A 25,326-nucleotide genomic window follows, 5' to 3' on the forward strand; every position below is an offset into this window, starting at 1 on the left:
CCGTACCCACTGTATATATATATATATATATATATATATATATATATTTATATATATATTTTTTTTTTTTTTTCTCTCCAAGTTTTTCACTATTTTAGATCACCCTTTAGATTTTTGGTAGTTTACCTTTACCTTTTTAAACATACAAATATTCAATTTAGTTTTTCCAATTAATTAGATCATAAAAAAAAATGCAAAAACAACACACAAACAATATTTTCCCTAAAATACACAATATCTTACATTTTTCTCTAATATTTTTTATGTATTTTTGATCAAATAAATGCAACCTTGATGAGCATAAGAAATCATACTGACACACAAACTTCTGATGATTTGTAGATTTTAAAAAGCATACATTGAATTAAGTAGTAGTTTAGTAAAACATCAAACATGTCAAACTGCAGTAAAGTTGTCAACAAACTGGCTTTTAATCTTTTACCAGATGTACTGTTTCTTTCAGTCAGGTTAATGGTTCTGAACAACAAAAAAAAGGAAGAGAAACACTTTTCCAAATTAACTTCTTTCCTTGAAGGGCGTGGTCATGTTTTGACCAGCATCTGTACAAAGCTATGCCTACAAACAAACCACTCTTCATATCTCTAACAAACACCAACACAGAATGCTGAGTCAGCAAACCAAAACGAAAATGCAAGTGCCCACTTTATGTCCAAACTTCACTGGTTAAAAGACAAGGCAATGCCACTGGACTCTCATTCTAATCTTAGCATTCATTATGGAGAATTCAGATTTTAAGGGTGTGTTCTTCAAGTAATTACCCAAACAACATGATAAAAAACAAAAAAAACAAAGGCCACAGCCGTTCTGAGCCACCTCACCTGTTGAGTCATTGCTGTGACACACTGATGATACCAGCATGACTAATACAGGCAAATACTCATAGGACCATTAGAGAGGAATGAGCATATCAGGCATTCATGGATAAAGAACATTATAACACTTTATCAGTGAAAATGTATCATTCTTCCTTACAGTTATCGAGGGAGATAAGAAAAATTCTGCCATCTGAGAAGGGAGTTTGATTTTTAAGTGTTAAAGATGCGTGTTGCATCAGTTCTGTTATTTTTTGCTGATGTGCATAAAACTTTGTTACAGGACTAGATGTACTAGCATCAATGTCTTGCACAGCTGTAGGTTTACCCTACTAAAAGCCTGGCTTGAAATCAGTATCAGCTTATTTTATCAGTTGTATTCAAGCTGTACTTGAGCTGAAAGCTCTTACAACTAGGACAGAGCTCCAAGGTTTGAGGCCAAATTTATCCAGATTGAAGCTATGGCTTACAGTATGAAAATCTAATTAGGTTTTTACATTTTCTGTAGACAATATTAGTAGCACCTAACCATGCAAAATTCACTGCCAGGGCATTGCTATATAGCTGCTAAAGTGTTCTGAGTACTTGTAGTTACTATTTATTTGTACATGGGTAAATTTCAATAGTTAGTACACTCTCAGAGAAAAAGTACAAAAACTGGAGTGATACACTTTCAAAAGGTACACCTTTGTACTTTATTTACATCTAAAATGTGCATATTATTACCTTAAAGGTACATATCAATACCTAAATGGTACATAATATTAGTATCTTTTTAAAAGGTATAGCCCCAGTAGCACATTTGTTTTATTTACTACAATAATTATAATAATTACAACTATAATAACAGGTATGTAAGTAATAATAATAGCTTAGTATATAATACATAAGTAAATAATACATTAAAGGGGTCATATGATGCCATTTCAAATTTTCCTTTCTCTTTGGAGTGTTACAAGCTGTTTGTGAATAGATAAGATCCCTAAAGTTGCAAAGACTAAAGTCTCAAACCCAAAGAGATATTCTTTACAAAAGTTAAGACTTGTCCACGCCCCCCTAAAATGCCTCGTTTAAACACGCTCCCACATGTCTACGTCACTGTGTGGGAAGATTTGCATAACGCCGCCCAAATGTTCACACAAAGAAAGAAGGCGTAACTTTTATTCTCACTGTAGTATTGTTGTTGCCGCGGCCGCCATGTCGTGGAGACGTTCTCCGATCACAAATGCAGACATGGTTATGTTTACGCGGCGCGATACGCAACGCGTAAAAAGACAGCATAAGGCTATGTTCACACTTGCCGCCTTTTTTGACAAGAAAAAGTTGACAAGGGCATTTTTAGTGAAAAAAAAAAAGCTGCCAGCGTTTCTGTAACAAATAGCAGCCGAGGGCATCTTTTGTTGCTATAGCAACAGCTGCAACAGTAGCCTAGTGCTGTGTGGTGCAAAAATGTCGAGAAAGAGGAAATTGGCTCTTGTGTTGGCTTTTGAAGTTAACGGGGAAGAGAATGTCGGTTTACAACGACGTTTGTGGGTGCACGACATTATACGGGGAAGGAACCAGTATGGTGCTTACAACAATTTAGTCCAGGAGCTCCGGTTGGATGATGCACGGTTTGCGGCATATTTTAGACTAAACATTAAAACATTATTATTATACTAAATATTTTGTGCTCATATCATATAACTTCTTGTACTCCGAAACTAGTACGATCAGTTTATCTACCGGCACCTTCTCCTTTTTTTTCTTGTTCTTGTTGTTATGGAAACGACAGGTCTCGCTACTCGCTTGTCATTGGTCAGCTGTCAAAAAGGCGCTTGACGTAAGGAGTTTTTTTCAGAAAGGTTAAACTTTTTTCAACTTGAAAAGACGCTCTGAGCTGCAGAAAAAGACGCCGGCGGTGGCATTTAAAAAAAGCGTTCAGGACTTTTTTGAAAACACGGTTTACTCCATAGGATTATAATGTAAAACAGACACTGGCAGCTTCAAAAAAGACGCCAAGTGTGAACACGCCCTAAAGTCATTATAATCAGTAATTATTAGGAGTGGAATGGTACACAGATGTCACGGTTCGGTGCGTACCTCGGTTCGGGGGTCACGGTTCGATACGATTTCGGTACAACAGGGAAAAAAAATTAAAATCTACTATGCTTGGTTTCTTTTCATTTATTTTGAACAGACAGTAGTTCAAATTTAAAAGATTTCCACCTAGACGTGAAAATACTAAATATTATTACATTATGTTATATATATAAAATCTGCAGTACATACAGTATATACATACAAGGAATAAATTCTTGAAATATATTTGATTTAGTTTACAGATAAACAAGGGAAAAAAACAGTGCGACACGTAACGTAGCCTATATACGCTGAGTTTCAGTTCATTTTTGTGACAGGCTTAATTTGTTCACAGAAAGGAAACTCAAATGGCAGAAAGCGACATCCTATTTGTTTTCTTTATTTCACAAAAGCACAGTTTTGTTTTCATTGTGAGTGTACACAAATAAAATAAAAGCAGACCTTTATACAGCGATGCATTATTAATAAGACAATAAGTGTTTAATGTTGATTCTGCTGGTATAAGGAAACAGTTGAAGTGATCGCGCCGGCGCGCATGCACACACACACACACACACACACCAGTTCCAGCATTGCTAACTTGACAGTGCAGTTGGTACTTTATCAAAATAAAATACAGTGAACCAAACATCAGCGCGCCCGCCTCTGTGTCACCGTTGGAACGCGCCTGAAGTACAAAGCCTATAATTTACATAATAAATAATAGTTTAGCATTCAGATACGTTACATCGCAAATATGGAAACATTATAGAATATTTGGATTTGTGCCGAATGAGAGAGATAGGATACACGAGCACAAAGCTCCATTTCGCAAACAGTTGAGTGCACAAGCCTTTAAAGTATACTCCTTTGTCAGACTGTGAGAGACGCATTCAGAATCAGCACATGGTCACTGTCTAGTGGGCTTTATTTTCAAGTGCGCAACTCATGGCATTCGCTGTTCATCTGCTGGCGGACGGTTATCAAACAGCACTGCATTGCTGCGGGCGCCCCCTTCTGGATTGGGGGTGAATTGCCTGTATTCGTTGTAAGGCCTCATGCACCGAACCGAGATGTCCGTACCATGACGTTTCAGTACGAATACATGTATCATTCCACCCCTAGTAATTATGTCCCCACTGGATGCAACAAATGCCTCGTTTGTAATGGGTGTTATTGGTGTTGTCTCATCGCCCCGGGACACGGCATCACAGTATGGTAAGGGGCGTAACATTTCCGTCACACGCTTACACATTGCATTACACCAAATACACAACATGATGTTCTTTTTAGCAACATCATATGACCCCTTTAAGGACGCTACATGATTTGAGTTATCATTCATGTTGACAAATATAAAAAAAAGAAACTCGCATACTCTAAGAGGGAATTTACACAACACCACTTTCAGCTAAAAATAGAAAACTTAAGTGTTTTGGCTAATCATTTACACAACAACGGTGTTTTGGGGGCCTGAAAATGCTAACTTTTGAAAAAGTGTTTCAAAAAGTGCAAGTTTTTGAAAACGATACCTTTTTATCTTGCATTCAGTGTTTCTTTTTCATTATTAGAGCGTATGGGGTTTTTTCTATTTTTAATTTTTTCAAGGCAAGGTGAGTTTCTGGCTATTTTATCCTTCACATTTACAGCACAAATACTTGCATCAAAGCTTACTATATTAGGGGTTTTGAAAAATTCTCAACCCCAAAGTAAAAGCTACAATAATAGTCAAACATGCCTCGGCTGAATCTCATCCTTTGCAGTCAGGCTGTAATTGAACTCAAAGCTCCTGCATGTAGGACAGTGCTCCAAGGATAGCTCTTAAACACAGGTAGCAATTAGCAGCACAGTATGCCTTAAAAACGTGGGTTACAGCATCATGACCATCATGAAATCTCACAAGTTAAGTAAATGTAGGAAACATTCCAGAAATTTTGGAAACTTTCCAGAATTTTTTGTAATATTCCAGGGATTTTTGGAAAGTTTCCAGAAATTTCCCGGAAAGTTTCCAGAAATTTCCCGGAAATTTTCCACCCCTTTGCAACCATACACTTCACACAAATATTAGAAATAAAAATACATTTTTAATTACACTGAACTCTTTTAGCAATACTTTTCAATATTAAAACAAGTTTATTTACTCTTGCCTCATCAGACATTTTTGCACTAAGCAATGCATTCTATGACAGAAATATCAAACACAAATATAGCTTACGTTCTGTTATGATACACTGTTATTTGTGACTTCCCTTAATGCCATAACCTTCATGTTCCAGAAGAACATTAATAAATCATAGAGGTCACGCCATTGCATTATCGACATTCTAGATTACATTACTCATGCAAACACAAAACATCTTTAATTATCTTCTAAACCTCCACCCGTTTCGGAGTTAAACATTATGAGTAAGGAGAACCGTTAAATCTAGGCCTGCAGTTTGTGCACTTGCTCACGACGACTCTAAACGGGCTCAAGGAATAAAGCAAATACAGGAATGCAGACTTACGATCTGAATTAACAGTGGCTCACTAGGTGAACACAATGGGGCTTTTTTTAAAAACAATCCAAGAACACACAAACTACCCTGTCTGCTGCGCCCAAAAAGAACAACAAATCTTTTACTTGTGAGTTTCAATTCACAGGCCAGTGAGCTGCTGTTGAGCACAGAGCACCTCACCATACACAGAGATCCTTCTCATCTGACTGTGAGGGGAACACTGAGGTTATACACTGTGCAAATGCATCAGCTAGGTGCATCACTACTGCTGTTTTAAAACCCGATAACCAATACTGATGTTAACTACAAGTGCAAAAGAGAAAAAGGGCAACAGAGTATGTAAGGCTGCATGGTCACAATGGGAAATAAATCGAGTTGACAAATGACACAGACATTTTTTGAATCTTTAAAATTAAAAATGCATATTTTAGACACTGGGACTGGTCATTTCTTTTAAGGGCAAGACACTACAGGCAAAACCAATGTTTTTTTTTTTTTTTTCATGCACTGGACAATTTTGAGATTTTGGTCTATTTTGCTTCTATAACATGTCTTCTTCCTGACTAGTGGAAAGAAGACATCCAAAATACACATTTAAGCGTTTATTTTATTGCACTTTATCTATTTGCATCTGTAGGTTTTAATTATAATGCATATCTTTGAATGCTGTTTTCTCAAAAAGAGTCAGAAATCTCCACTTCAGCATCACTTAAATAGACCAAACTTTACAGTTTTATTTTTGTATCTATATTCTGAGGGTTTTTACAGAGGTGTCTTAATTATTTTAATTATCGCCTAATTTTACTTTAATTCTGTTCACATATAATTCGTCTTACATAAGATTTTATTTTTAAAAAACGTGGTGAAATTTTATAGCCTAATTAATTTTTCTACTGACAGAATTTTTTTTTCTGAATTATGAAGTGAACAATTCAAAATACCCTCAGAAAAAAACCTTGTTCAATTTATGAACCTGGCTTTATTCAATGTTCAGAATTTTCTGATGTTCTGATTTCAATGTTCAATGTTCTGGGAAATGTATTTAAATTAGTGCATATTTAATTATCGCCTTTTACGTGTATTTTAACACAAAACAAATAGTTTAATATACTGTGGTTAAGCAGCAGTGGAAGTGATGTCTATATATGCTGTCACCGCTTGAGGTCATGTCAACTATCCATGCACATAAAGCATCAGCATACATGCTTTTTTAATAATACTCAAGTAAATAATTAAACACACTAAGCATTTTAGTAATTATCAACCGTCTGCTCTGTCAGAAACCAAGACCTCCTTCATCTTTGGAAGTGCTCTTGTGGGTGTATTAACAAAAGGGGTCGTGAGTGGGTGTGTGCAGAAGTCATGACGCATAGGTGCTTTCAGAGCACGCGCTCACAAAATACACTCATTTATATTCAGGTCAAAACTACTACATTTCTTCCCATCATATCATAATTCCCAGACAACAACGTGTCTACTGCAAGGATTAAGCACGTGCGATTAAACCCTCATGGAAAATGATCACTGGCAAACAAGGACACATTTCATCCTCTCTCATATTAAGGCATAGTTCGTTTTAATTTAAGAATTTACTTTTATTTTAAATTATCTATTTATATTCTTTATAATTTTTATAATCATACGAATCTGACTGATTTGTCCTTATGAGACTGTTACAGTATGCAAACATTTGATCATATTATGCATGTGTTATCAGTGCCCAATGGGTGGAAAGCACACTTTTAGACCTTGTATCAGACTATTAATTTATTAAGAAACAATTCAAGAGCGCCAGACTGAATGCATATCGTAGCAAGACACAGCTGGATCACAACCAGCAGCTTTCCGCCTCACATGTGGTCTTTGTGTTGTGAAAAACGCTGAGTTTACACGCTGTTCACCTTCACACATGCTTTCCTCCGCAGTCACTGAACAACGAGCAAATGCTGGCCTCAAAACAGACAGGTGAGAGAGAGAACAGCACATGATTCGAGAAGGAAATAAAAATGTATTAGACTGAAACCTAGCGAGCTGCCTATAGCTAGACTGTATTTTGGGGGATCACAGACAGCGTGTTTTGCGCAGTTTGGGGTTATGATGATGCCCACACGTTAAGCTGAAAAATGCAATATAGGTAACTAGGCAGCTCACTAGAGTTTGACACACGGCCACTGCATACCTGCATTGCCGTAAGATTTCGCCAGCAGCCACCCGACACTGGCGCAGATTCTGGCTCTGGTCAAGTCATACTGATCCAATGGCTTTATGTCCGGGACCACAAAAGTCTTCCTCATTGCATTCGAGTCCACCATAGCAAGTCCAAAACAGATGGGCCGGGAAAAAGAGAGGAAGGCGATGCGGTGAGGAATGAAACAAAATCAAACAGTCATCCTTTTCTTTCACGCAACCACAGCATTGGGACTGCGAAAGGCCGATGTTTCGGGTAACGTTAGCGTTCCGGCGAAAAATAATATAAATTTACTATTTATTCCTCTCTAGATCTTCTCTTCGTGCATACAGTAGAGCTGGCGGCCGTATAGGTATGTTTCAGTCTATAGGAGCGACAAATTCAACGATATTCCCGGGGATGATCCACTGTTTTCGACCCCGCTTCAGAGTCCACATCGCTCTGGCTGATACGCTGCTCCGTAAACGACCGATTTCCAGGTACTCCATACTCCTATCAATCATCCCGCCGGGCATCCAATCAGGTTTCAGAATTTAGGACACAAGGTCGAGGAGGCGGGGCAAAGAATGCGAACTCAGACAGCAGGTAGGAAGGCGCTTTAACTCATGGAAACAGGTGCAGGACAGTTAGAACTTGCCCAGAAGGGTGCGAAAGGGAAATATTAGTCATTATGAACAGCGTAATACATATAATCATCAGGGCATTACAATGCTAAACGGAGTATAGTGTCAACCGCACCAGTTTTCTTATGTTTTTGGTAAGACTTTTTATAGTTCTACGCGTTTTAGAAAAAAACGGTATATTTTGTTTCAAACTTATTAGCCTATTATTTAGCCTCACACACTGCTCAGCATGATGTTGTGGATATTTTATAAAATAACACAAGTATTTAGGCCACAGCATGTCATAAACTAGTGACTATCAAACCAAATCATCAAAATCGTTAATCACCAAAACATCAAGCACTCGAGTGGACTTTTCACTGAAAATGATGATTCAGAAGCACAGCTCAGTTGTGGACAAACCTAACAGAGGACAGAATTCACTGAAGGTCCAGGTCACATGATGGTAAAGAGACCACTGCTGTAACTTTGTGAGACGATTAACTCACATAACTATTTTAATCTAATTAGGGAGGAACAGGGCATTTGTTTTTCTTCATTCTTTGGTTTTCTAGCACACCAGCACTCAAAATGTACTGCAAATAAAATTATCAAAATATGCTAATTTATATAAACAGACAGCAAAAATAACTCCACATCCCATTACAGACAGAATAAACTTTCAGTTAAAGTAACATGTACAATGAAAGTTTAAAGTGACAGAGTGACAACACTGACCAAATGTGCAGTTTTTTTAACTGGTATATTCCTCAAACCACAGCATTCAGATGTTTGCACAAACAAACATCTGAAAAGCTCCACCCATGTGTCCATGCAATTATGGGCAGGGCCTTCAGAGAGTTTACAATATTGCAATCTGATAATAAATGATCTGCAGATGTCAGGCATGTTGATTGTTCTTTTAATATACAGTAGAGAGGGGTAAACAATAGTTCAAGCGCTTCAACATTTTATCTACCCAATGTCATGATGAACAAATTGAAACCATGTAAATGCTGTAAAGAGTGACACCATGTGGTCTGAATTGGTACTGCTAAAATGTAGTAAGCCATTTACAATAATTCACATCAGCATGTTGTAATTCATTTTGCAGTTTCCTGGTTACTGAATCTGGGTGTTTTGTGATCATCTGTAAAACTGCAGAGAATTCAGTCATCCTTTAGTCCTCCGAAGACAGCAGTAGGGACAGACTTCTGCTCCAACTGCACCTCTGCAATGACACAATGTAAATGATCAGACTACCAAAGTTAAGCAACTGTTCAATGACACCACTGAAAATCATCAATGCTGATGAAGAAAAAAAAACAATTATGTCCCATCTGAACTAACCATCTGGTTCCCCATCCTCTGCATCCTCATCTTCATCATCAATGTCAATCTCATCTGGATTAGCTTGTTTGGCCAGTTCGGCAAGTTCACTGCGAGAGGTGTCACTCCTGTACAAACCAAACAAAAGCCAAGTGATGTAAATGGTACAATCGAAACTTAATTTTCAAAAAGGGCAGAACCTTCAAATAAGTCTCTGAGCCGGTGCCACACCACCTGCATGCTCTGATTGATCTGTGTGGCCTGCCTCAGACTAGGGCGCAGTACATACCTGACGAAGAGGATCTTGTCTTTAGGTTTGTCCTGCTCAGCCTCTGCAGCGAGCTGTTGAGCCTTCTGCTCCAGCAGCTTCATGTCATCCACTCCGCTCTGCCCAGGAGCAAGATCTGTCACTAAAACACACAAGCAATTAAAAAGAGTTTAACCATACAATGAAGAATTTATATGCTGTTATACAACCTCAATTGGTGGATTAATCCAACGCCTATTTGCTTACCATTCTCACCTGTGCTAAGAATACATTTCACATGCAAATAGAGATTGTCAGTCTAGATTCTACACCATTCTCCAGTCCAGTTTTAGTATCATTTATATACCATTATAGTATTTATTATTTTTTATTTAGCTTTAATATTTATATTGTCATTTGTAATTTTAGTGCGTTTTAGTAATTTTGTGCTTACCTGTTCCAGTAGCCTTGAGCATCTGAGAGGACATGAAGTTGACTTGTGTGTTGTATGTGGCCTGCACACTGCGTTTAATACGCAGCATCTCGCGGATGGTGTCCTCATTACCATGGCGTACCTCAAACTCCTTCCATGTTTGCCAGAAATGAGCGGTCACCTGATCCAGAGATGTTAAGTCAGTCAAAATACAGGATCACACAATATGAGCAAAGTAATATGGAGCGGAACTGTAAGATTTACCCTTGGATCACAGATCTGTGAGCAGTAGGAATAGATGGCTCTCGCTCTGTCAATCTCCCCAAGTTTGCTCTCCATGTCCGCAAAGCGCAGGCACATGTCTCTGGCGTGCTCATCTGGCAGGACCTGCACCAAACCAAATGAACTCATAGCATATAACATTTTATACTGCCTGATATATTTTTAAATGAGTGACAGCTGAGTGGTTTACCTCAATGGCTTTCTGATAGATGGCTCTTGTGTGAGTGACTCCATAAATCTCTGCTGCCCGTTTGATGTAGATGTTGAACATCTGATGTTGTTCCTCTGGTTCCACAGCTGCAGTGGCTCTCTCATACACAGCCATGGCATGTCGCGCCAGACCGTACTCCTCTTCCAGCTTAGCATACAGCAAGTAGATTGCTGTTAAACAACACAAATTAAATCAGGACCTGGTTTTAAGTGAATGCAGTTAATCATGTCATTTTGTGTTTTCTGCATTATTACTTTTGGCATATTTAGCAGGACACCCATCCAGCGCTTGCTCAAACAGATCGCGTGCTCTCTCCAGCTTCTTGCCTCCATAACGGTCAATGAACTTGGTGAGGTACGTGTTCCAGATGTCATGGACATTAGGCCACCTAAAGAGGGCAATGCCACGCTCGTATGCCTTCAATCAAAATTAAATCCAGATTTATTTATAAATAGATGGATTTGTTAAAGGGGTCCTATTATGCTCTTTTACAAAGTCTTGATTTTGTTTTGGGGGTGTACTAGAACATTCTCTCATGCTTGGTGGTTCGAAAAACGCATTATTTTTCACATAATTTACATTATTAAAGTACCTTTCTCCCCAGCCTGGCACAAACGGCTCGATTAGTTCCGGGTTTGATGAAGACCTGCCTTCCGAAAAAACGAAATGTGTTGTGATTGGTTAGCTGTCCCTGTGCGTTGTGATTGGCGAACAGCTTAGACAGTGTTTCAGTACTTCCCCGCCCCTTGCTCCGTCTTTCAACAAAAACTTTTTAGTGAAACCGGCACTGTACTCCCTCATGTTGTGGAAGCTGTCCTCAGTAAAATGCGCAGCACACAATTGCAAATTGGGGTTATAATGCTCAGGAACAGAGTTAAAAATTAATTGCAACCACTGTTTCCTGACATCATCCACTTTCGGAAGTCCAAACAAAGACGTTTGGGCACGGGGGTGAAAAAAAAACAGCATTTCAGGCGGTCGCACACCGGACGAGAAGCACAACGTCGCGCCACTTCTTTCAAATTCGAACACATTATTTTCTATGAGTGTACGCACACCGGCAGCAGCGTTCGGCGTCTGTCCATGGCGACCAGCTACGTCATGTTGTACTTGTTGTAAGAATTGTTCTAGACACGGCGCTGCGCTTCTCTGCAACCGCCTTTAGAAATGCTGAAAACTTGGAAGCTACAGCAGCTCTTCTTCTTCTTCGTTTTCTCTGATGCACCAACTATGCAGCAGCACTTCTTCGTCGTCGTCTTGTCTGATGCACTCAACCAAGCGTTCTAACCCATGACCTCGCCCCTCCCCACCCCCCAACCATTCGAATTTCTGTAGGCGGGAATTATTTTAATGATATTCTAATGGACCCCCTTTGTGACATCACAAACCCCGGAAACCAACACTGTAGTCCAAACGAGCCGTTTGTTGTAGTTCTTGAAAAGGATTTTAAAAAAAAACTAAATATCACCCTTTGGAGTGGACTTTGAGATTTGTAACTTTGTACATCTTTTTTATATCCAAACAAACACACTAACTAAAAGTGAAAAGCATAATAGGACCCCTTTAAAGCGAAAAGAAGTAAATTCAGACAAAAAAACAAAACAACAATGAATAACAGAAGGTTATGTTAAATTCCCTCACCTTGAAACTATCCTCAAAGTAGTTGTGTTCTTCAAGAAACATGGCATAGTTAATGATGATCTGAGGAGTGGCAATCCGGAGATCAATGATGCGATCATACACTGCCTTTGTGGACTGACAAAAGCAACAGTTATATTAACACACAAAACAGCAAGAACATACATACATTCCCTCAGAGAAAAGGAAACGACAAAGCAACATACCTGGAATGTGCCAAGACTCTCTTCCAAGTCTGCAAGCATGGACCACACTTTCAGAGACTTGTAAACTCGATTCTGCACTGGTTCTGATGAATCAAAATACTCTGCTTTTCTTGCTGGAATTGCTGTTGCTTTCTGTGAAGAAAAAGACTGTCAACATCTGGAAAAAGTTTGATGTCATGATCTCCAATTTATATCCCTTTGGCATGAAATGCAGTAAAGTATGACGCCAAGCAAACTTTGAAACTGGCCTTAAGATATTACCAAAAATAAAAACTGTATAGACATTTAAAAAAATGAAAATGACAACAAAAAAAATTACCAGAGCTATATAAATATTAAATAAGTAGAATATAAAAATATTAATAAAAACTATAATATTACCTAAATTACACTGCGCTTCAACTAAAGCACTACTGGTATTGTATAGTAGTTTCCTGTCTCTTACCCTTAGTATACGCAAAGCTTGGTCATAATTCTCATGTCTCAGCTCCATCTCTCCATATTCACACCACACTGCAGCAAGATCATCCACCTGTTTGTAGTTCACCTTTGTGGCCTTCTCAAAGATAGTCCGAGCCTTGAAGTTCAAGCGAAATAGTTAACCATCAGTTTACAATAATGTACCAACAAATTATCTACAAAGTTGCAAGTATACAGGAAGTGGCGTACATCATCCAGCTGTTCATTATCCTCATAGAATCTGGCGAAAGATACCCAGAGAGAGTGAGGTTTTCCTGTGGCTTTCAAAGGATCTATCGTTTGCACAGCTTCTGTGTATGTGTTGATAATCTACAGGAAAAAGCAGAATAAGATGTGTAAATCACACACAGCAGTTATGTTGAGACAAATATCAACCGATTTAAAGATGTAAATGATGTTTCCAACCTGTCGAGGTTGGCCCTCATAGAGTTTGACTCTCTTGTGCCACTCGTGAACGTTGTGAGGGTTCTGACGCAGCAGCACACTGTTCAGTAAAAGTGGCCGTCGAGTTATCAGCAACTCAAAACGGGCCAATCGCAACTCCAAGTCAATGTCACCTAGAGTGGGGAAATCAGGATTTCTGTAAGACCAACATCAAGGATTATTTGCTACAAGGTCTTCCAAGGAAAAATCTCTCACCATCTTCATCTTGTCCCAGTTCAGACGTGGTCTCCATCTTGGCAGCGATCATGCTCTCCTCAAACTGTGCATAACTGTCAAAAACCTGGGTGAAGTCTCGCACAGTGACTACGGTTAGGATGGCTTCCTCATATACATCTCGAGCCTTGAAAAAGCAGGATAATGGTAATAGTGTCAATTTATGCATGAGCGGGGTTAGTTTATCCAGAGCAGTCTTAGATTTTGTATACTTGCAGTTTCACCTTCTCAAAGTGTCCACTGCGGATGTAGTAATCAGCCAGAGAACACCAGAGTTTGCCAAGCTGGTCAGTAAAGCGAGTGAGGCCTCCTCGGATAATCGCTCCCACTTTCAGTGAGGTCACCTTGTCCGGGTTTTGTGAGATGAGGTCACAGAGCTCGTGCCAGAGCTGTAATTGAATTTTACAAGTAAAAAAAATTTACATTTTGCATGGTATGTATATAATTCACAATACTAAATTAATGCTTATATGGAGATACAGGCTGAGATGGACATTAGAGGCATAAAGCCACTTTCAAGGTCTTAAAATGACAAATCATTGAATTGATTAGGAACTTTAGCAATTATAATTCCTATAATAATGACTAGTGTATTAGATACTCATTTTTTCTAATCCAAAATACAATTATTGACCTATTTTAAGCCACCAAATCCAGATCTGCAACCTACATTTTTGTCTTCAGCATGATAACCCAATAAAATGGTGACCAATTTCAGACTGCATCATTTTCGTTACGCATCATTTAGTAAAGAACCATAATCAAGATAAATCTTTGTCAAAGCAAATACACTACTGTTCAAAGGTTTGGGGTACATAAGATTTCAGTTTTAGGGGTGAGGGGTCAGTAAGAGGTAATGTTTTTTTTTTTAAAGAAATCAATACTTTTATTTAGCAAAGATGCATTAAACTCATAAAAATTGACAGTGAAGACAAAGTTACAAAGGATTTTTATTTCATACAAATGCTGTTCTTTTGAACTTTGTTCACCAAAGAATCCTGAAAAAATGTATCACGGTTTCCACTAAAATACTAAGCAGAACTGTGTTCAACGTTGATAATAACAGAAATGTTTCTTGAGCCCAAAATCAGAACATTAGAATGATTTCTGAAGGATTATGTGACACTGAAGACTGGAGTAATGACTGCTTTACCATCACAGGAATAAATTACATTTTAAAATATATTTATATAGAAAACAGTTTCAAAATATTTCTGTTTTTACTTTATTGTTGATAAAATAAATGCAGCCATGGTGAGCATAGGAGACTACTTTCAAAAATATTTTTAAAAAAAATGTAATCAACCCAAAATTGTGAACAATAGTGTATTTACACACCAGATGTACAGGTGGACAAACTCATTAAAAAAAAAAAGTTAAACCTGTAATTTGCTAACCTGATAATTGGACTTTCCCTCTTTAGAAACAAAGTTTTCATCATTGACCACAGCTGCCAGCCGGATCGCAGCTTCATCCAGACGTCCAACTGAACGCAGGTAATCAATGTATTCCTCTGCATTCTCAGGAGACAACTACAAGCAGGACAGGGGAAAAGCAAGTGTATAGATAGCTTTATTAATTTACACATTGAATCACAAAGCTTGAAATGTCAACTATAGAAAATCAAGTGTGTATTTGGTTATCTTCCAAGCCTCACCTTTAAGTACCGGCGGTAAACACGAATAGCCGTTTCTGGGAGAGGCAAGTTATGGGCAAAGCGAAGATACAGGGGCCAGATGCGAGGATGCTGGGTAATGGGTAGTGCTCTTAACGCCCTATCGAACGTCCGTCTGCTCCGAGTAATTTTGCATTGAGACACCATGAACTGACAGTAGTCGATCCATAGCCTCGGCATCTGAGGAGCCGGTGAAAAAAAGTAAACATTCACACTGCTATAAATGTGCAACCGTCAAGTCACACAGTACTGCTGCTATATAAACATAAAACTATATGAAACTTCAACTTTACCTTATGCATAAACACAAGTGCTCTCTCATGACAGTTGTTCACCTCCTCGTATGCTAGGTCTGTGACACACTTGCCTTTCACCTGTTTCCTTCTCTCTCTCAGGTAGTTGTACCACAACTTGTAACTGAGAAATACATTTAAAAAAAGAAGCAAATCTATTTTAGGTTTTAAGCACAGGACTTTCATTATAAGAGAAAACAAGATGACATGCACATACCTGCCAGGCAGCTCTTTTAATGCTCTTTCATAGATCATATTGAGCACTGATTTCTGAGCATTTTGCTTGTGCTCAATGTAACGTATCCAGCATTTGACTGAATACGGATTCCTGATAATTTCTTCTTCATAAGGCAAATCATCATCTTCCTGCAATATACGAATGACTCAATTATATGTACAACGATGAATGCAAGCTCAAAAAGATGAAGTCGTGTTAGGGAACTAGAAATATATCGAGCAGAATCACATTTGCTCGCTTAAAATGGTTATTTAATTTCAAATATATTGTTAGTAACATATATGCTACTAACAACTGTTATGCTAACTACTGTTACCCATTCAGTCTATTATTAAATACGATGTTAATCAATGAAAACGACACAACAACACAGTTCGTGTTTGACGGGTAATAATAACAGAAGTTAGTAAATCAAATCTTAAAACACTATTTTTGTATATTGGTATCTCATACTGTTAGAGTTAGCAAGCTAATCACAGCTAGCTGAGAACAGACTCTATTAAAGGTCACAAACCCGACTTTAAAAACACAAATACATACGAATAAAACGTATGACTTTCCGCTAAGCGTTGGCATTTTTCTTTGCCAGAGAAAATCCGTGTAATATTGTTAAAAACTCAGCGTTACTCTTGACAAAAACAAATACTTTCACAGCGTGTTGGGAACATTGAGTACAAAAGCCCCGCCTTTTCCGAGTGAAGTCGATTCCTATTGGCTGTCGCTTCCATAGCTTGCTACAATACGGTGGCCCGGGAGGTTGCGTCAAAGTTTCTCCTCTAGGGGGAGCTTCTAGGATTAGGGCGTTTTTCATTTATGCCAATGTAAGAGAGGCTTTGCCATTATTCTGTGAGCAAAAATGTTTTATTAGATAAGTAACTGTAGCAAACATAACTGATGGTGATAGTTGAGAGTTTCCTTGTGAAAAAGAGGTGCGCTAAATACATCTTTAATAAACTGTAGGCTACTTGCAGATCGTAATATTGGCCAATGGCCACATTTGAAATGGGCCATATCATTAATTTTACCTGAGCAGTTTAATTAAATACGCTCATTCGGTGACCTGCATTTATTGCATGGACAGAAAAAAAAGATAATGTAAGTGCATGCACACAGTTCAGTTGAATGATATTTGCCCTCTTTAATGATGTTAAACTGAATATAATCAGTAAACTATTTTCTTAAATATCCACACAATTAACAACAACACTGAAATAGCGGGAGCGAGCAGTTTATCTGTCAATCAATTGCAAAGGCCCTATGCAGAGATGATATTAAATGTGGGGTATATATTGTATAATTCACACCCTGTGTATCAACCGATATTTGTGTGTTGGTGCTGCAACAACAGATTATGTTTAAAGTTTTATAGATCAGTGTCCGGAACTACGACGGCGTTTTAGTGCTGTTTTTCCACCATTAAAAAGGTTTTTACACTTAATTAAGTTGTTAGTAATTTTGGAAAACATGTTTAAAGGCATGTACATTTGCAGGAGATCAATATCAGTATCCTAACTGGATGATGATTTATTTTTCATGAAACATGAACAGCACAGGTATCGCTAATTTTAAAAACAGACATAAAGCTTCACACAAATACATATTTATTTAATTCACAAGAGATTGTCAAACACAACAGAAACAGCACAAGCCTATTTGATCATTCATCACAGCAGATAAAAAAAACACCTTCACTTAATACAGACACACAAATAAAATACATTTCAGTCAGTCAGTTTACTCAAACCCTGAGCCATGAAACAAAAACAATACAGAATACATTTCTAAACAGTATGTTAATTTCCAGTGTGAACATAGCTTATTTTGACATTCTATTTTATCTAAAAACCAACATGTTAAGCTTATTTGTAATACTGACATTCATCCAGGTGATGTGAAACCAGAATATATGAACATGCATAGCGTCCTATTTTCTCTTTTCTTTGCTTCCCTCCTTTTTTTCTTTCTTTCCACTACTTTTTCCTTTTCCCTTCTTAGCCTCCTTGTTCAGCTCTGCTCTGTCCCGTACATTATTCTGTTGCAGCTGAGTGGTGTGGACTCTTTGTTTCAGAGAGAAGTAGTCCTCATATGGGCCCATTGGACTAGCCATGTCACCTGGGTGTGGAGAAGAGGGTCTTGAGTGTCCCTGATTGTCAGGAGACCTGCACTCAAAAAAGTGATACGTTGGATTTACTTAACATTTCCATGTCAAGAGGTTACACATAACTGGGTTATGTTGCATTTAATTAACATTATTTATTTCAGTAAACTTAAGTTTATTACATAAGATTCATTCAATGCCATTTAGTTGAATCAGTTCTTAATTTCGCCCAAAACTATTAAGTTCAATTATCCTAAAAATTATCAAACAAAAATGAAAACAAGTAATCCAGTTTAATTGATTAGTTTATTTAGTGAATACATTCAAGAACAATTTTTTACAAATGTTATCTATCAAAAACTTTGTAAAGACTTTTATTGTTAGGCGTTGGCCAGAAGATGGTTTTGTTACATCCATGGCATGCCCAAAGTAGTTTGTTTTTAATTATTAAAACAACTTTTCTTGTCAGCAGGTCCTCAACCCAAGCACATGCTCTACACTTCACCACAGCGGTAACCCCCAAAAACATGAATATACCAGAAACGCTTTTAAATACAAACATAAAAGAACATTAAACATTAACAAGTCTTGATAAAAAAAATGCATAAAGTAACATTTTATTTCAACATTTACTCTCCCTGTGCAACGCAAAATTAAGATATTGTTCTTTCAAAAATAAAATATAGAGTTGAGTCAGTTTAACACTATACAATGCACAATATACAACCAATGGGTGTTAAATTAAAATTTTTTATTTTTTTTTTTAATAAACTGAACAGTATCGTAAAATAATTTTTTTGAGTGTGTGAGGCGACACTGACCTGGAGCGATGCTGTCTGTGTGGGTTCACATTGAGAGTGAGCGGTCTGCCAGGCCTAGAGCTGAGAGGAATTACTATAGCCTCCCCTGGTTGTCCGATTGTGAGGAAGACTTCAGGGAATGGACACGGCTGGTTATTTGCTCCGTGCGTCTGAAAGAGACCCAAAAATTTACATTACACATTAGACTTCACACTGTTGATGCACTTGAATAATTAATATTTTTGGTCAAAGATGTGGTGGTCACCTCTATGTGGTGTTTTGATGATATTTTGTTGTACATTTTGTCACCATTACAGTGATTAGTGTTCTTATTTTAGCACATATAAACAATGTGCTTTAGTGTTTAGAAGTCATTGTATATAAACTTTTCGGTTTGCTAAACAATCTGATGCACAAGTTAGACTTCCACATCACGTGGAAGTAAAAAACAATATTATTTTTGAGTTCATAGAACTTAGCTTATTGTGTTTGATGAAGGCACAGACCAACTTTGAGTTGATACAACAATTTTTCCATAAGCGGAGTAAACTCAAAAAAAAAAAAAAAAAAGTCCTGAAGCTGTTTGTCTCAAGTTTTTACATTTTCTCAGCTTCTGATTTATTTTACTCTCTAATGTTCAATCATAAATAAGTAGCCATCTGGAACAGGAAAACACTGTTTTAGTGGCCTAAGTTTCATTTGAGCTGACCAGCTTGTGTCTATCGCTTGCTTAAAGATGTGCAAAGTTTTACCTAAATGTACTTAAGTTTTACTTAAAGAAATTAATAGTACTTTTGGCAAATACTGTTGAAAATTATGTATATAAACAAACCATGAAGCCTACAAAAAGCAATTTGGTTTTATATACATTTCAAGTCTTTTCTATACAAACAGAAAAGTTCATAGTGACCAAGCTGTTAAGCTACGAATATGACAAAAAATACAAAATCTGACCACATTTTATGTCTTTATTTACTAAGAGTCTTCCCATGCAGCGAGCTGTTAACTCAGGAACATTTTCGGTCCTTTTTGGAGCTTGAAAGCTTTGGGTCCCATTGACTTTCATAATACTGACAAAAACAGCTGAAACATTGTGACATATTTTGGTCTGTTCCTCACACAAAGCCATCGTATGACTTCAAAAGAGTTCTATGGACTACTTTTATAGTGCTTTTTGTTTCACATTTTTATTGTGCACATATCACGAAACGTATTTAGAGAAATAATAATCACTTTCATTCTGTACTGAATGAGAGTGTACATTCTGTACTTAAGTGGTACTGTTATGCTAAACTGGTTATAAATAATGTTTATAACCTATAAAAAGGTTATGCAGTGATTTTTAACATTTTATTCAGAAATGCCTGTGCTGCAGTTGGATGCTGTCTGGATTGATCTGTGCAGTGTGGTTGGCTCACCTCAGAGTCAGGACTGACATTTTTATTGTGCACATATCACGAAATGTATTTAGAGAAATAATAATCACTATCATTCTGTAAACAATTTTTGTGGTCATCTACAGTACCTACCTGATGTGGAGGGAAGCACATGGAAATTTGAAATGATATCTGTAAAACAAAAGTGTGCTTACAATTAATATCAACCACTTCAGTTGAATTTTTAGGGATGAAAAGCAATAATAGATGCAGTACAAAATCCCTCACCTGCGCAGACATGTCATCATGTAGTAATCTCTCTGGAGAACATGAGGCCGATCTGGGGGGAGGCCTGACAGGTGTGTCTGATTCACTGACGCTCAGAGTGGGAGAGGAAGGTCTGGAACAAACTTTTTTTGGCGGAGCAGGTGACGCGGGGGTCAGGATGATTTGAGGGGCTGATGTTGTATTGTTCTCTGTCTTAGTTCCAGTGCTGGAGTTCTGGATGCCTGGCAATGCACTGAGTGTCACGCGCTGGTCATCCAGTCGTCCGCTCTGAAAGTTGGCCACCATTCTGAAAAACTGCTCAGGATCTTCCGCTGCATGCAACAAGCCAGAACAGTGTGAAATATTAGGATTCTACGTTTTTTTTTTTTTTTAATGGGCAGGTCATTAATAATCAGCAGACTTTGGTTACCTGTGGGACTAGCGTTTGGATTCTTTGGAGAGGAGGAAGGGTTTTTAAAGGGTTCAAATGAGCACCGCTGGTCATCCATTCGCCGATGCTGTGCATGATGCAGCAGGGAAAAAAGATGGTCCTGATCAATACTATTTTGTACCTGATTGAGAGAAAGAAAACACTATATGAATCAATATGAATGTCATTTGTATTTGATGTTCAGAAGCATTCTACCTTCACAGGAACATAATTTGATTTACCATATGAAAACTGCCTGTGGTAACTGACAGCATGACACAAACTTAACTTGTTTTGAACCCAGAACATCTTTCTTCATTGAAATTGTCAGTTCTTCTTTACAATTAAAGAATGAATCTCATTTTTATATTGTGTGAACTAATCCAAGAGCTACATAATAAAGAGCTATATAATTTTTTATGTTGCTAACTAGAACAAAATATATATATATATATATATATATATATATAATTATACATATATACAGTACTGGTCAAAAGTATAGATTTTTTTTATGTTTTTGTAATTAATTAATTCCTGTTATGAGAAAGCCGAATTTTCAGCAACCATTATGCCAGACTTCAGTGTCACATGATTCTTAAGTAATTATTCTGAATGTAAGTCAGACTGGAGTAATGATGCTAAAAAGAAACAGAAATAAATTACATTTGAACATTTATTTAAATAAAAACAGTTATTTTAAATTGTTATTTTAAATACTGTTTTTACTGTATTTTTGATCAAATAAATGCAGCCTTTGTGAGCATAAGAGACCCTTCATTATTCAACTGACTGGTATTGTAAAGTATATAAAAATTTTAAATATATACAATGTCTGTAGCATCTTTGTCACTTTAAGTGGTACTGTTATGCTAAACTGGTTATAAATAATGTTTATAACCTATAAAAAGGTTATGCAGTGATTTTTAACATTTTATTCAGAAATGCCTGTGCTGCAGTTGGATGCTGTCTGGATTGATCTGTGCAGTGTGGTTGGCTCACCTCAGAGTCAGGACTGAATGATCCTGATCTCCGGGATGATTTAGTGGGTGAGCCTGATTCAGACGGATGGTTAGTCGGGGATACGGGTTGAGAATAAGACTTCTTTGGGGGGGCAGGAGATCCCAGGTGGATTTTGGGAGCAGAGCAACGCTGATCATCTATCCGAGAGCCCTGCCAAAGAGAAAATAATACAAGAGTGCATTGTTATCACAGAGTGCTTTTAAATAAATGATAGTCTAACCAGGTTTCTATTTCTGGGCATTTACCAATTATGGAAACAGGAGAGCGCTAGTAAATGTTGATTAAGCCCTTTTATGCTGTCCTATATTTGGGCTCTTGTTAGAGCTGGGCATAGTCTCACAAATCTAGCATTCATCATATTTTCCTTGATTTGTTTTTTTAAATAAAAGAGTTAAATGTATTATGAAAACATACTGCAATTTTTTGTGGAAACCGGGTTACACTTTTTAGGATTCTTTGATGAATAGTTAAAAATGACTATTTATGTAAAGTAGAAATCTTCTGTAACATTATAAATGTCTTTACTGTCACTTTTGATCAATATAATGCATCCTTGCTGAATAAAAGTATTAATGTCTTTTTTGTTTTAATTACTTACTGACCCCAAACTTGTGAATGGCAGTGTATAATGCCTTTAAATGATGAAGGCAACATATCAACGCTTTACTCGCCTGTATTCTGGAGACCATGCTGAAGAGCTGATCTGAATCCTGAGCAGTCATACCATGAGGCGATTTTATCTCTGGCAACCGGTTTAGCGTTGCCCGCTGGTCATCTAACCGGCCATTTTGGGTGTTAGCAATGAGTTTAAAAAACTTCTCAACATCTTGATCTGTTTTGAAGGTGTAGGGAAACAGAAATCTCACTGATTGGTTTGCCCTTTGTAGCTATTTGATAAATTATAACAGCTGGCTGACTTACAGTACCTGACTGGCTGTTATCCATATGTCCGGGTGATAAAGGGTTAATCGAGCAGTGTTGTTCATCCATACATCCACTTTGTGCTCTACTAACTAGACACAACAGCTGGTCCTGCTCACGCTGATGGATTTAGAACAAGAATAACAGGCTTTTATACTTGTTAGTAGGAAGCTTGGAGAAAAAGTATGGCTTAAGTGTCCAAGGCTGCTGTAAATATAATATTCATGCTCACTTGAAAACTTTCACAGTCCATTCTGTCCTTGTCTGATATAGGGTTGAATGAGGCTGATCTGGTTGTGAGTGTGTTATAGGTGGCTGAATCAGCAGTAGCTTGAGGACTGAAGCTTGATCTTCTCATAGAGCCCTGGGCCCCAGAGATCAGGCTCATTTTTGGAGGGTTGCATTTCTTGAAACTCTACATGACAAGTAAAAAAAAAAAAAAGTTCATACAATACTTTATTCTTAAACCTTTCATATATATATATATATATATATATACACATACATACTGGAAAAAATGATGTAGCATTTACTTGAAAAAGAAACCATTTTCACGCTAAAATTGCTAGTAAATTTCACAAATAATTACAGAGAAATTGCAAGTAACACACTGACATTTTGAAATAGAAAGTAGCATTTTCTTGTAAAAAGCCTAAAACTAATAATCTTTATTTACAACATTGAAAAATAATCGGGTTTTTTTTACAGTGTAGTGTTATATAGTCTTAATAGATGCCTACAGAGTTGTCTGGAAAACTCACATGAGCTCGGCTGACCATGCTGCAAATCTGATCAAAGTTTGTCTTCAGTACATTTCCATCTTTTGGATCTTTGATCGTGAATGCCTCCATCCCTGGCAATGAGTTAAGCGCCACCCGTTGGTCATCTAATCATTGACACTGACTCTTGACCAGCAACTGGAAAAACCCATCTGGATCTGGTGCAGAACATGCAGAGAACATGTATAAGTTACTTTTAAGGCAAGATACTACATTGTTTGCTCAGGCACTGGTAAATTTTGAGATTTTGGACTCTTTCGCTTCCATAACTTGTCTTCATTCAGACTAGTGGAAGGCAAACATCTAAAATACACATTTAAGTGTTATATTACACTTTACTCATCTGCGGATTTCAATTACAATACATATATTTAAAAGACTTCTACAGTTTTTTTTTCCTCCTGCACTGAGCCAGAAATCACCACTTCAGCATTGTTTACATACACCAAACTTCAGTTTTATTCTCGTACATACAGTATATTCTGAAGGTTGTTACAGAGGGGTTTGTTCATATATCATTCATTCATCTGAACCATGTTTTTTTCCCTGGCTATTGACAGTTATACAGTTATTTTTTTCTGATTTATTAAGTGATAAATCCAAAATCCCTCTGTAAAAACCTTTTACTCAAATAAATGAATGAACAAAATGAAACAAGAATTTGAGCCTGGCTTTATCCAATGTTCAGATTTCCGTTCTGGAAATGTATGTAAATGAGTGCATATTTAATTCGAAAATACCTCATTTGCATATTTAAATATGCACTCATTTACATACATTTCCAGAACGGAAATCTGAACATTGGATAAAGCCAGGCTCAAATTCTTGTTTCATTTTGTTCATTCATTTATTTGAGTAAAAGGTTTTTACAGAGGGATTTTGGATTTATCACTTAATAAATCAGAAAAAAATAACTGTATAACTGTCAATAGCCAGGGAAAAAAACATGGTTCAGATGAATGAATGATATATGAACAAACCCCTCTGTAACGAGAATAAAACTGAAGTTTGGTGTATGTAAACAATGCTGAAGTGGTGATTTCTGGCTCAGTGCAGGAGGAAAAAAAAACTGTAGAAGTCTTTTAAATATATGTATTGTAATTGAAATCCGCAGATGAGTAAAGTGTAATATAACACTTAAATGTGTATTTTAGATGTTTGCCTTCCACTAGTCTGAATGAAGACAAGTTATGGAAGCGAAAGAGTCCAAAATCTCAAAATTTACCAGTGCCTGAGCAAACAATGTAGTATCTTGCCTTAAAAGTAACTTATACATGTTCTCTGCATGTTCTGCACCAGATCCAGATGAGTTTTTCCAGTTGCTGGTCAAGAGTCAGTGTCAATGATTAGATGACCAACGGGTGGCGCTTAACTCATTGCCAGGGATGGAGGCATTCACGATCAAAGATCCAAAAGATGGAAATGTACTGAAGACAAACTTTGATCAGATTTGCAGCATGGTCAGCCGAGCTCATGTGAGTTTTCCAGACAACTCTGTAGGCATCTATTAAGACTATATAACACTACACTGTAAAAAAAAAAAGATTATTTTTCAATGTTGTAAATAAAGATTATTAGTTTTAGGCTTTTTACAAGAAAATGCTACTTTCTATTTCAAAATGTCAGTGTGTTACTTGCAATTTCTCTGTAATTATTTGTGAAATTTACTAGCAATTTTAGCGTGAAAATGGTTTCTTTTTCAAGTAAATGCTACATCATTTTTTCCAGTATGTATGTGTATATATATATATATATATATAT

At 37.1% G+C, this 25,326-nt stretch overlaps 3 protein-coding genes across 7 annotated transcripts in view; all 3 read right to left on the reverse strand.

The window, feature by feature from the left end:
• LOC107670479 (calmodulin-regulated spectrin-associated protein 3-like) overlaps positions 1-8,118 on the reverse strand; it is a 35,618-nt gene extending 27,500 nt beyond the window's left edge. For 4 of the 5 annotated variants that reach the window (XM_016463090.1, XM_016463091.1, XM_016463088.1 and 1 more), the window contains exon 1: positions 7,572-8,117. In XM_016463090.1, coding sequence (XP_016318576.1) covers positions 7,572-7,704 — 133 coding nt within the window. In that variant the 5' untranslated portion in view covers positions 7,705-8,117. Of the gene's footprint in view, positions 1-7,571 lie in introns of all 5 variants that reach the window. The other variant, XM_016463089.1, reaches the window with a different exon arrangement.
• Positions 8,119-8,569: 451 nt separating this feature from the next.
• LOC107670481 (pre-mRNA-splicing factor SYF1-like) lies at positions 8,570-16,572 on the reverse strand. Its single transcript, XM_016463093.1, has 19 exons — positions 16,412-16,572; positions 15,851-15,999; positions 15,634-15,757; positions 15,323-15,520; positions 15,063-15,197; positions 13,890-14,054; positions 13,648-13,792; positions 13,414-13,565; positions 13,198-13,317; positions 12,974-13,105; positions 12,529-12,660; positions 12,326-12,439; positions 10,939-11,101; positions 10,664-10,854; positions 10,456-10,578; positions 10,213-10,372; positions 9,801-9,921; positions 9,533-9,639; positions 8,570-9,413 (listed from the first exon to the last, which is right to left on the reverse strand). Exons 1-19 carry the CDS (start codon positions 16,445-16,447, stop codon positions 9,352-9,354), a joined length of 2,529 nt encoding a protein of 842 aa, XP_016318579.1. The 5' UTR covers positions 16,448-16,572; the 3' UTR covers positions 8,570-9,351.
• Positions 16,573-17,463: 891 nt separating this feature from the next.
• LOC107670453 (uncharacterized) overlaps positions 17,464-25,326 on the reverse strand; it is an 11,228-nt gene continuing 3,365 nt past the window's right edge. Inside the window, exons 3-12 of the mRNA XM_016463056.1 lie at positions 23,548-23,723; positions 23,019-23,201; positions 22,792-22,906; positions 22,537-22,697; positions 21,845-22,015; positions 20,843-20,984; positions 20,434-20,744; positions 20,299-20,337; positions 18,791-18,939; positions 17,464-18,030 (exon numbers count right to left, since the gene is read on the reverse strand). Of these exons, the coding sequence (XP_016318542.1) occupies positions 17,796-18,030; positions 18,791-18,939; positions 20,299-20,337; positions 20,434-20,744; positions 20,843-20,984; positions 21,845-22,015; positions 22,537-22,697; positions 22,792-22,906; positions 23,019-23,201; positions 23,548-23,637 (1,596 nt within the window). The 5' untranslated portion in view covers positions 23,638-23,723 and the 3' untranslated portion in view covers positions 17,464-17,795. The remainder of the gene's footprint in view (positions 18,031-18,790; positions 18,940-20,298; positions 20,338-20,433; positions 20,745-20,842; positions 20,985-21,844; positions 22,016-22,536; positions 22,698-22,791; positions 22,907-23,018; positions 23,202-23,547; positions 23,724-25,326) is intronic.

The sequence above is a fragment of the Sinocyclocheilus anshuiensis genome, unplaced genomic scaffold, assembly GCF_001515605.1.
Source record: "Sinocyclocheilus anshuiensis isolate Anshui unplaced genomic scaffold, SAMN03320099.WGS_v1.1 scaffold476, whole genome shotgun sequence".
Classification (NCBI taxonomy): Eukaryota; Metazoa; Chordata; class Actinopteri; order Cypriniformes; family Cyprinidae; genus Sinocyclocheilus; species Sinocyclocheilus anshuiensis.